Consider the following 11,336-nt stretch of genomic DNA (forward strand, 5'->3'; position numbering starts at 1 on the left):
AGTAGGATAAGCGGTTTGGAAAATGGATGGATGGATGGGTGATATACAGTGAGGGAAATAAGTATTTGACCCCTTGCTGAATTCTTAAGTTGACTCATTAATAAAGAACTGAGAAGTCTGTAATTTCACTGGTATGTTTATTTAAACAGCAAAAGATAGATTACTAACAAAACAAACAAGTAAAAATCATTATGTAACAGTATGTATGTATTGTCATTTATCTAAGGAAATAAGTATTTGATCCCTTAGAACACATACTTTAGTACTTGGTGAAATAACCATTGTTTGCAAGCACAGCTGTCTGATGTTTCTTGTAGTTGGTCACCAGGATTGTGTGCAGATCATCAGGAATTTTCATCCACTCCTCTTTGCAGACCTCCTTCAAATCAGTAGGGTCATATGCATTTAATAACAATGTGGCCTGTCAATGCTCTCTGTCAATCGTGATGGTTAGTACGGGGTTAACATTGAAGAGTAAGGCGCAACACTTATCAAAAGCAAGTATCAAAAAATCATACCAGATGTCCACACAAGAGCAGAAGGCAGAGAAGCTGAGATCCGTTATTGACTGGAAGACAGCACTGGCCTCAATATGTGTGTGGTTCAGTGGCATAAGTGTTATGTGATCAGATGGTCACTGGTTCAATTCCCATGGTCAGCAGTGTGATTTTACTGTGTGGCCACTGAGCAAATCCATAAGCCCACATGCTCCGGGGGCCGGCCAACCCCACTTTCTCAGTTGTTTGTTGCTTTGGATAAAAGTGGCTGCTAAATAAATATGTATAAAAATATGCCCAGGGCCCCACCAAGAAGAAATGTAAGCGGAAATTGCTATGTGAATACCATAGCTGTCATTGGATAGGGTGTGTGAATCCTGCCTTTTACTATTTTGTGAAATTCCAAAAATATGAATATCAACCAGATTAGCTTTTATGCTATAGACATCTTAACTACTGGCCAAGTGGATAAACACTGGCATATGGTCAGTTCAGCAAGCTAGCCTTTGAATGCTTGTTTCAGTAAATAAATTCAAATTAAGTAAGTTAAACAAAACTTTGGTTTCTAGAATTTGAACAGGTGTCAGGGAAACTGCCCAGTGTGGTGACCTCAAGCTGACAGCAGACACACACAAGGGTGGCTCTGTGATCAGCTCGACATGGAGTGGAGCAGGTGTTTTCCAGGATAGAAGCAGGACAATTCAGCTGGGGGGCACACAGTCCTTATGATTAGCTGGCCAACAGTTGCACAGCATAACAAAGAACACTTTGGGAAGCACATGCATGTTAATATGCTTCTAAAAGGAGCCTGTAAATTGCCTACTACTTTGTATCCTAGTGAACAGAAGTTTAATATTGTAACATCCCTGCCATCATGAAATCTGCAAACTGTTATTGTGACATATAGTCTGTATAAAACTTGTCCACATTCATACAAACAGTTTCACTGTTCAGCACAGAAACCAAACTGTTCTGTCTGTTGCCATTTAAGTATGAGAGCAAAGATCTATAGATTAAAATTGAAGTTGAATCCTTATATGAATACATTTAGTCAGATTTCTAACTGAAAATCCCAGATGCCATAACCCACCCCCCTCCCCCCCCCCACACACACACACACACACACACATTTTCTTCACATTCCACCCTTTGTACCCATTCATACACAATGTTGTTACATTCTGTAACTAGGGAGTATTTCACAGTTGAGTCATTTCAGCAAAATCTTACATTGGGCATGAACCAGACATTTTTAGGGCAAAGGACAAGTTAACCAACAAGATACTGAAGGACTTATTTGAACTGCTTGTCAGAGAGGATTAAATTAACAGTCATAACATCACTCTTTTTGACCATTAAGTTTATTTCTGTAAAAATTGGTTAATTTATAAAAAAAAAAAATCCCAAATATAAACGAAATTAATAAACCCAACTTGTATTTAAACAAACTGATTTCTGGTATCTCAATAACAAAACACAGAACAAGCATAATTGTAAACACCATGTAAACAGGTAATTATTTACCCAGCAGCATTCATATTAGTGAAAAATAAACATTTTACTTCATATTTTTTCAGTATTTAGAAAGATATACTTTTTTTTATAAAATAACAGGTAAGGACAAAGTATAAAACCTATTTAAAAATAAATCATCACAAATGTAGAAACAAATTAATAGTATAAATCAATATATAATTCAGACTGACGAGAGGAATTACCAAAGCTCTTCTCTCCCTAAATATCCCCTTCTAAAGGGCGTTCTAAGCCTGAGCAGAAAAGGGTTTCGCATTCCGGAAGGACGGTTTTATGAAGTGCGGCAGTGCAAGCTACCCACACACAGACAGCCCAAGTGCTGGTGCTCTGGATAATGTAGCTGGCTGACTGTCTGCCCTAATTGGGGACCCATCGGAACCTGTACCCTCCCTGGGGAGTGGTGGAGGTGAAGGCGTGTCCTTGGGGAAAAGTCAGTGTTCGAATAGTACAGTGGTCCCTGATAGAGGTCCTGAAGGCAGAGTCCTCTTCCACAACTCCACCCTCCTCATGAGTGCGTCTCCGTGGAGTAGAGGTCCTTATCCCGGTGAATGATCCGTACATGTTAATGGCCTCCATGTTCTGGGGGCTGGCCGCCTCCTCGTTCTCCTCCTGACGTGTGGCCAGCAGTGTGGTGTCCTTCCGCAACACGGCATTGCATCGCTCTGTTATGTCCCTCAGGATGTCGTCCACGTCCTCACAGCTGGAATGCAGGTCATTCTGGTCCTCAAGCCTCCTCCGCTTAGCGCCACATCTCAGTGGAGAGTCACTGGTAGGTGGAACGAAATGTGCTGCCTGCGCCTCTCTAGCAGTCATCAACCTCTACGGAAAGGAAGAGCACATTCTCACCAATCGCTCGCGGGACTTGTGAAAATGTGTCTTGTGAAAATATCGCCATCTAGTGTTGTTTCATTTAATAGCAAAAATACGCCACAAAACTCCACCCACTAAACAGTGACTTCCAAAGATGCTTAAATATTCAACGGCTTCAAAATTGTATCTGTCCTTTAGATAATGTGCTGGTGATTAATTTAGTTGCTGAAGACACTAATTCTGATAGATAAATACTGCAATGAGAATCAATGATTCAGAGAACATTTTCTACAAAATCAACGTTTGCAAACAACATCCGGGAAGCCACGCGCTCACATTACAGGCACACTTACATCAAGGACAGAGGCCAGGTGCTTCGCCTGGTTGGCCAGTTCCTTCAGTTGTATGTTTTGTTCCTGTAGTGATGCTATTTCTTCCTTCCTTTTGTTTAATGTAAGATGCAGCTGTAAAATAGAACACAAAATCCTCCATTATAAAACAACAGTGAAAAGCATATGTGCCATGGCCTAATTCTTTGATAATGTCGAGATAAACACGTCGCCTCCGGTAGTTCAGGGGGGACACCTGGCTGTTGGCCTCCAAAGCGTCTCCTAGGGCCAGATGATGATGCTCAGCCAGGCATCTCCAGTCATGTTCAGCCAGAGGTGAAGGCTGTAGCTGGCTTTGGGGTTCAGGAAGCCCTGCAGAGGTGTATGGCAGACAATCGTGCAAGGTGCCATCTTGGAGAGATGGCAGGGGCAGTGTAGCACACTCCTGAATATCACTGAGCAAAAGACTGTTGGGAATCAAGCCTGCCTCAAGGTCAGGGGATTCTGGGAGAGGAGAGAGACCGATGACTACAGTAGAATCAGCTCACGGGCAACATAAAAAGACATTATAGTCACTAGTGCTATTTACATAAGCTTATTTAGATAAACTGCATAAAGTATACATTTAACTGACTATACAAGATAGGACACATAAAAGGTAATATTCTACATGTTATGCAATACATTATAAATTGGAAATATGCTGTTCGTTTTCTCAGAAACCTGTATTATTCAGAAAAGGTTTTAAATTGTATACCAGTTGAATTTATGTACTTCACTTGGTTCGGAAAATTTTACAAGTCAAAATAAAGGAAATGTACTAAATTATTAAAACCGATCATTTCTCACACATTTTCCATTTACCTACATTTCACTTTCATAAATAATAATTATCCATCAAATAGAATTTATAGCGATTCTCACCTGGCATAAAGCTGATAGCACAATCCTCGAAGTCTTGAATATCGTATCGTAACGTATCTTCCTGAATACAACACAACATATAACATATACATAAACGGTTTAATTTAATTATGAATATAATCCAAGCCGCGCCGAAATCAACATTTACAAATTATTTTAACTGGCATGTTACCTGAACACCATATTCCATATATGTCAAAGGTAGATAAGGGCAGGTTTGAATTGCCATGTTGAACAGTTTATGAAATCAGCGATTATTTTGCCAAAATTCCGTCGATAGTGCTATATGGTGAATATCTGACCATGAACGCCGAGGTAAGAGTCATCCACTTTGTGGTGGGACAGATATAGTGAAGTACATCGCCAGTGAGTTCCGGGGATGCTGCTACTAGTTCTAATGTAACCCCCCCCCCCCCCCCCCCCCGAACCCCCGCCATGCTATAGGTCAGCGGCACGAGCCAACCAAACAGCCCGCCCTGCACATTCCTGCACACCCCGCTGTGCAAAGTGTCAAACATTAACAAAAGCGTGCAACGTGAGCCCAGCGTGCTCCATCAAGCATTGTCCGTGTACACTATCAGCAATCAGCTCTTAATTGTTACAGATGTTCTTACAGTTACAATATGTTCTATGGATAATACACTAAAGCTTTTTTATTCAGGATCTTTGGAAATACATGCAGTATGTTACGACTGCAAAAATAGCATCGATCCAATTAATTTAACCAGTTTTACGATAATAAAATGAATGCTGATCATTTTGCATTGTGTGTGGAATTTTCCAACTGGAAGCAACCAGTGTCCCAGTCATACAGGTAGGTGTTTCGCAATTGCAGCCTGCAGTTCTTGCGTTAAAGGGTCTTACCTGTGTGTTTTTACTGACATCCCTGCGCCTTAGCACCGATGAGCAGTCCCCCAAATCTTGCCATGCGATCGTTGCAAAGGCTACCAGTAATAAATGATTAATTAACCAACTACTCAAATAAATATGCACTCTATAAGTGACCTTCGGAGAATTAATCAGTGAACGTATAGAAATTGAACAAATAAAACAAACGTATGTCATAACGCCTACCTTGGTCAACGATACTGGGAGTCTCTTCGACGTAAATGGGGACTGTAGAGTTGTCCTTTATGATTTTCGTGTACTTCATCGAGGACAGAGGACAAAGGGTGAGAGATTTATAGACAGAAACAAAGACAGCACAACCTTCCAATGACCGCGGCGGGGGAGTTACGTTTTGTTTCCATACCTTTCTATTATCGTATCTGGTAAGTTTCTTGTCTTGACTCCGAGAGGGAGAGTTTCCCATCCTATTGGGGCAGATTCTGCCGAAAGCCTTTCGTTCGTTATGCATGATTGATGTCGGAGACATTCAACAACAGTATGTCAAGTTTCCCTAAAATAAAATGACCCTCAGTTAGGGCAGCTATTTATTTCCCCAGTGGTTGAAGAAAATTACATTAAATGCTCTCCGTCCAATCGCAGCGGTTTTTCTAAATCTCCAAGGGAAAGCGTCCTTAGAGATGTTACAGGTAGTGGAAAACTCGGTCTGTCTCTCCATTAACAATCAGAGCGCCAGAGGTGGCGCCTAACAGCGGGCAAAGTGTGCCAACCTGCGGCGCTCAGTCGCTTTCCACACGGGAGCATCAAGCCCCGCTGCGCCGCATTGTTCGGCTCTGAGTATTACACACACAATTTGCGCCGTTCTGACTTCGACGGCGCCAGTTCAACGGTTTAAGTTTGGCAATAACAAAAAATACTGAGTTAGCAACCATATTTAGAAGAATATTTCAACAACCGAAATGAAAATAAAATTTTTGAATGTTCGGTTTTTTACAGGCCTACTTTACTTTTATATACCCTATTTCCGCACTTGCAAGTAAAATAGGGAACGGACTATTTCGATAATAAAGGCAGGACGACATTGGTTATAATGTGGTAAAAAAGAGACCAACTTAATTGTTTTTTTCCCCACGTTTGCTTTTGAAGAAGGGAAGTGCATATGACAACGAAAAGCAATGGGTGTTTTAATAACCCTACTGTTCAACCAATATTAAAAGGCTTTAACGGTTAAAAAGTGATGAATGTTTTTTAGAAAATTAATAATGATCTGCATTTGAATTCTCTTTATTGTCTAAGTGAATGATTCGCTTAGCGGGCGCATATTGAAGAGAGAGCGTGTCATTTAAGTGCAATTTAAAGGGACTTTAAAGGGACAGCAATTAGAGGAAATAGGACGAAATTACTTGGAAAACCTCGCGAAAGTTTAATTTACATAGCTTGCATAGCTACAAGGCATATATCACAAAGGATTTCTGGCTTAGCTGGATAACTTGACGGATTTAAGGTAGTGTGTGTTAAAAGTGAGCGAACAAAGATGCAGTTCATTTAAACTTGCGTCCCTTAAATCTGACAAGTCATCCGGCTATACGCAAGAAATCCTGCTTCGTGATACTGGCCCCTGCCCTTGGTAGCTTAATACAAATCCAAGGTTAATAAGCATTACGTAGGCCGTTCATTTCTGATGTATAACCTCCATTGGTGTTGTCAATTGGTAACTTTGGTCAGCTGGCTGGAGTGACATTCGAGACAAGTCTGCACGCAGGCACACGCATTTATATGTATGTAACTATTTTATTATCTTGTAAGTACTGTGTATGGTTTGCAAACTGCCCGAACGCTTTTGATTTAGTTACTTTTAGGTTTATAATGGAATAATCCAGATTTGCCGCAAGATTTCTGGCGGGACTGTGAGACTCTGAAAGCGTCACCGCAAACCCTGTAAGGTATTTACCGTAAATTGACTTTCATAACTGGTATAGTTTGATTTTTTTGTACTATGAGAGTACCAAGAAAGGAATGACACAGAACTTTTATTTTTGCTTATGAGATGTTTTATTGAAATTCTCTGTCATCACATTCATTTTTTTACATTCAAAATGCGCACTGTACTGATGTTCACAGAGTTTATTTGAATTTTGCTTTGCAACAATGATCTCGAGGCAGCCAGTCTCCAGATCAACATAAACAATAAAAAAAGACTAGTCAAACACTAGCCAGGGTTACAGAACACTGCATTAAATAATACTTCTCATTGCTCTTCTCAGAAGATTTGTGTAGTATATAATGCATTTGTGGGAGAAAAAAATTCATCCATACAATATGAACATAATTAGTGAATAAATTATAGGTATTACAGTCAATAAATAAACTGCTGAAATGAAGGGACACTAGTCAATGGGCTTCCTATGATGTCAAAACCCAGACATGGTGTGCAGGACTTCCTGGTTGAGGGACACCAGAAGCTTCATGTTGTCACCACACTCATGGTGCAAAGTGGGATCCATACTTTGTTCTTCTGGTTTTGAGTCCCATTGCTGCCTTCTTCCCAGCAAGTGCTCTGCCAGCTTTACGGCACACTGTGCCAGGACTGACGGAGGGTACCTGACGAAAGCATAGTCAGCCAGGCTCAGTTCACATATTGTCCTTGCCAGGATTTTACTCTTTGCGGCCATACTGTGGCTCTGCCTGACGTCTTCTCCCACACCTGTGGCACAGGGACCCTCCACCTCCTCACCTGTACCCGAGGGGAACGGATTGTTCAACTCTCCTCCAGAATCCATACCTGTGAATACCTGCCTTTCAGTCTCCTCTCTGTGACCAGCAGGACTCTGCTCTGCAGAAGTCTGAGCTGCAAGCTGCAGGTTTGTATAATAATCAAGGAAGAAGGCCACTGTTGGAGCTGCCAGCCTGAACTTCAGTCTGATTAAGATTATGCACTCCAGGTTACAGAGCTGATCTTTTGTGAAAGCATTGCAGCACAGGGCAAGAAGCTGTTTAATCTGAGGTGAGTAGACCTCAACCTGGAAAGGCAATAATAGTGTATAACCACAAGTACAATTTTTGATTATAATTCATATATTTTTTCATGATCGGTTACACCAAGATTATTTATACACCCTACACTCTTTATTTTATATTAAAAGCGGAACGAACATTTTACATTCACTTAAGGAGTTTCATATTAAGCGTATTTTAGTCACGTGGTCCAGTAATATAAAGTCTTATACGCACGCAAACAAGAGCAGGAGTTCAAAGAAAAAAGTTTGCGGTATAGCGACTGTTATTACATCACTCTTCACGTTCAATGAGAACGCTACTTACCAGTTTGCTGGCGATTAGCAGACATGTGATCCCCAGCAGCTGGAAACAGTCCGACGCCACCGGGGTGGTGGAGAGGAAGCGGTCCATAATATTCACGGCGAGGCAGCAGGACTCAAACGACAGTCTGAAGTATCTATGAACGGGAATCAACCAGCTCACCAATCTGCAACGCGCTTCTGCTGTGACCTGATGGAAAAAGGCATGTGTCTGTACCATTTATATTTTCTAGCGCAATATTGACATAATTTAAGCTAACCTTCCCAAAAGATGAGTTTACCTAAGTATAATGTACTCACCTGCGGTTGACGAGACATATAATTAATAGGTATGAAATCGGTTTCGTTAAGTTTCTGAATGTTGTAGCAGCTCTCCCCATAGTCCAAGAAATTCTGCCAGTCTGCTAACAGCCGGTCCGAGGTCTGAACATCCGGCTGCGTACAGTGATATATCAAACCCTCGGAAAGACTGGGACTTAGGAAGAGATATTCTTCAAACCCCGAATCGTTCAACGTGGACTCGATTTTTTGCTCGCGATGCCTGAAACACCTGGGCTTTTTTACTGGAGCGCACATAATTGCGCAGTTTATAACTACTGCTTCACGCCGGTCCTCCGGCGTTACGTCGTCTTTTTCTGGGGAATTTGGCTCTCTCTTCCTTTTAAAAATGCCAGACTTGTTTACTTCTGTACTACCATCTCCGTGTGTAAAGGCGACCATCTTGCACAAGTACTGTCACCCTTACTGGTGCTCCCGAACTGCCAGTCTGTGAACTCGAGCAAGATATCACATGCGTTTATTGACATCACATCGCTGTCTTCTGATTGGCAGATGTAAGGGCTTGGATGACGTATTCGGCCAGAAGGGTTTCCCGGGTTAAACAGCGCTCAGCGCAAACTTAATTCGCAGGATCCTATTACCTGCACAGCAAGGTTCCGCGCGTCTGGGTGTTGCCACAGCGACGAAGAGGCGGGGGAGGTGTATCCCTTTTTTATCGGGGGTACCGCGATCCATTTATGCCCTCCTATCCCCTGGCAACGCATAAACAACAAAAAGTAACTCAAAATGTAACATGCATGCTAAAAAGTTCAACTATTCACAGTATATATAACATGGCACACACACACACACACACACACACACACACACACACACACACATATGTATATACATAGTGGATATACACACACATAGTGTATGTACATAGTGTATACATACACACACACACACACAATCATAGTTTTTTCCCCTTATAAAATTATTCCGCGTCTTCGGACGGGCATGCGGAATGCATAGTGGAAGTTCATCCTGAGAGGCTTCGAGAAGTGAGCCAATGGCGCGCAGAACCGAGGGAAGGAGACCTCCCCAAGGGAGTTGATCTTGCACCTCGTTGCGGGTGTTTGAAAGAACAATGAATGTAGCCCACTCATTAACGGAAAACCGTTAGACCGGAGGGCTGTACATTATCGGCAAAGTAGTGTGTAATTAATTACTTAAACAGACTGAGGTCCAGCTGTCAGCAGACCCCTTGCTGCCTCAATGTCGGTGGCTTATTTGGTTTCCCAAACTTTCCTTTGTATCTATTTGACTCACATAAGAAATCAGAAGTGTTAATGTTTACTTCTGTTACCTGCTTTGGTCAATCTTAAAAACGAAAAGGGACTCGTTGTACAACTGAAATATTGGAACTTTATTACATTTGCGAGTTCTTTTTTTTAGATATTTTAGTGTTACATATAGTAGATGTTGCTGTATTAATCACGGTCAATGAACCTAATTCAGTTTTTTTCACTGCCTATCCAACTTTATAAACAGACGTGAGTTTAAAAGAGAAATGAATTTGAACCGATATATCAGGAAAACTTTTATGTGACTGTGTGTCCTTTATCAGGGTTCCGAAATTCGCGATTAATTAATACTTTAATTTAACGACAACATCGCATTTGCTTTTGTAATAGCAATAAATACAAGACAGTTTCACTCAATTAGGTCCTAAACTTTAACACTAGATGGCGAGCGTACGCACGTGAATGAGAGGAGCTGAAACTCGATACCATGAATTGAAAATAATTCAATGCGAATCTAATAGCATTTTTTGTATAGACCGACTAAAGATATTGACATGACAATGTTGATACCATTGCATTTTTTCTGACTTACAAAACACACAAATGAATATAAAATAAAGTAGACCTATTTGTTTTGAGCTTCTGGTCTGTGCTTTAAGAAGGAAGGGAGCTCTTGACAATGGGTAGCCTACTTGCTTTTCACAGGCTACGTTATTATTGTCTAACAATTAAAAATAGCATCAAATCGTTTCAAGCCCAAACCAAATGTACAGTGTAAATTGTTTTCCTTCAACTTCCAGTTTCACACCTACGTATTTCTTGTATGCCACTTTTGTTTAGGCCTACTTGAAAACCAGTCCTTTTCTGTAAAATATTATATTAAAAACAGTCACACACAAACGAATATAAACCCAAGTAACGATATTGAGTATGCAGTGCAGTTTGGCATTCCAGAACAAACTGTGATTGCAGTGCGGTCATTCAAAGGCGATATTAAAGTACTTATGTGTCATTTAGATTCCATGTCTTCTGTGGGGTGTCAAGGTCCTTAACCTGCAATTTATTAGTCCTGGGTATGACATTAAACTACATCCAGCCTTGCAAGCAGATCCTGCAACTTTAAGGGAAAAATCGGGGGCTGTTGGCAGGATGGGCACTTCAACCACCAGGAATAAACTTATTGCGGGTCCATTCCATTCATACTGGCGTGGTGCTGAGCTATCGCACGGCTGCACTTAGTTCTCATGCCTGAGGTGGTTCCTCGTGTGGTGGGTGCGGCATTTTGCTGTATCAGTGTGTACTCCTTTACTCCTCCTGCGGAAAATAAATGAGTGCTATTCCTTTGTTATGTTATGATGGTTTTATTAAGCTCTAGCATTATAACCCTTATATGTTCAGTGTTTTTTTTTTTATAGATGCAAGTGATTTTTGGGGGGCTTGATTGCTTTACATATTGCATAAGCCAAAACGTGTCTGCTAGGTACCTTAGAATTTCCATCGAATAAGTATTTG

General features: G+C 41.1%; 2 protein-coding genes across 4 annotated transcripts; both read right to left on the bottom strand.

Annotated features, from left to right (window-relative positions):
* Positions 1–1,930: 1,930 nt before the first annotated feature.
* Positions 1,931–5,493, bottom strand: LOC125718790 (multicilin). Of its 2 annotated transcripts, XM_048992870.1 has the most exons (7): positions 5,346–5,493; positions 5,168–5,240; positions 4,958–5,037; positions 4,094–4,154; positions 3,426–3,673; positions 3,194–3,304; positions 1,931–2,849 (listed from the first exon to the last, which is right to left on the bottom strand). In XM_048992870.1, exons 1-7 carry the CDS (start codon positions 5,466–5,468, stop codon positions 2,388–2,390), a joined length of 1,158 nt encoding a protein of 385 aa, XP_048848827.1. In that variant the 5' UTR covers positions 5,469–5,493; the 3' UTR covers positions 1,931–2,387. The 2 variants fall into 2 exon arrangements, with proteins under 2 accessions (XP_048848827.1, XP_048848836.1); XM_048992879.1 differs by lacking the exons at positions 4,958–5,037; positions 5,168–5,240; positions 5,346–5,493 and adding an exon at positions 4,266–4,425.
* A 1,474-nt stretch (positions 5,494–6,967) lies between these two features.
* Positions 6,968–9,087, bottom strand: LOC125718777 (cyclin-O protein B). 2 transcript variants are annotated; one of them, XM_048992853.1, is made up of 3 exons: positions 8,557–9,087; positions 8,261–8,446; positions 6,968–7,959 (listed from the first exon to the last, which is right to left on the bottom strand). In XM_048992853.1, exons 1-3 carry the CDS (start codon positions 8,974–8,976, stop codon positions 7,351–7,353), a joined length of 1,215 nt encoding a protein of 404 aa, XP_048848810.1. In that variant the 5' UTR covers positions 8,977–9,087; the 3' UTR covers positions 6,968–7,350. The 2 variants fall into 2 exon arrangements, with proteins under 2 accessions (XP_048848810.1, XP_048848817.1); XM_048992860.1 differs by lacking the exon at positions 8,557–9,087 and having other exon boundaries at positions 6,968–7,673; positions 8,261–8,391.
* Between the last annotated feature and the right edge of the window lie 2,249 nt (positions 9,088–11,336).

The sequence above is a fragment of the Brienomyrus brachyistius genome, chromosome 2 (assembly GCF_023856365.1).
Source record: "Brienomyrus brachyistius isolate T26 chromosome 2, BBRACH_0.4, whole genome shotgun sequence".
In the NCBI taxonomy this organism is placed as follows: Eukaryota; Metazoa; Chordata; class Actinopteri; order Osteoglossiformes; family Mormyridae; genus Brienomyrus; species Brienomyrus brachyistius.

Excerpts from the sequence above, each read along its gene's own strand:
- LOC125718777 (XM_048992853.1), bottom strand. The coding sequence starts at position 8,976 with ATGGTCGCCTTTACACACGGAGATGGTAGTACAGAAGTAAACAAGTCT. Across the intron at positions 8,447-8,556 it reads ATATGTCTCGTCAACCGCAG|GTCACAGCAGAAGCGCGTTG; the intron begins GTGAGTACATTA and ends TTTTTCCATCAG. Across the intron at positions 7,960-8,260 it reads TGCTAATCGCCAGCAAACTG|GTTGAGGTCTACTCACCTCA; the intron begins GTAAGTAGCGTT and ends TTGCCTTTCCAG.
- LOC125718790 (XM_048992870.1), bottom strand. The coding sequence starts at position 5,468 with ATGTCTCCGACATCAATCATGCATAACGAACGAAAGGCTTTCGGCAGA. Across the intron at positions 3,674-4,093 it reads TGCTATCAGCTTTATGCCAG|AATCCCCTGACCTTGAGGCA; the intron begins GTGAGAATCGCT and ends CTCCTCTCCCAG. Across the intron at positions 3,305-3,425 it reads CTTTGGAGGCCAACAGCCAG|CTGCATCTTACATTAAACAA; the intron begins GTGTCCCCCCTG and ends TCTATTTTACAG.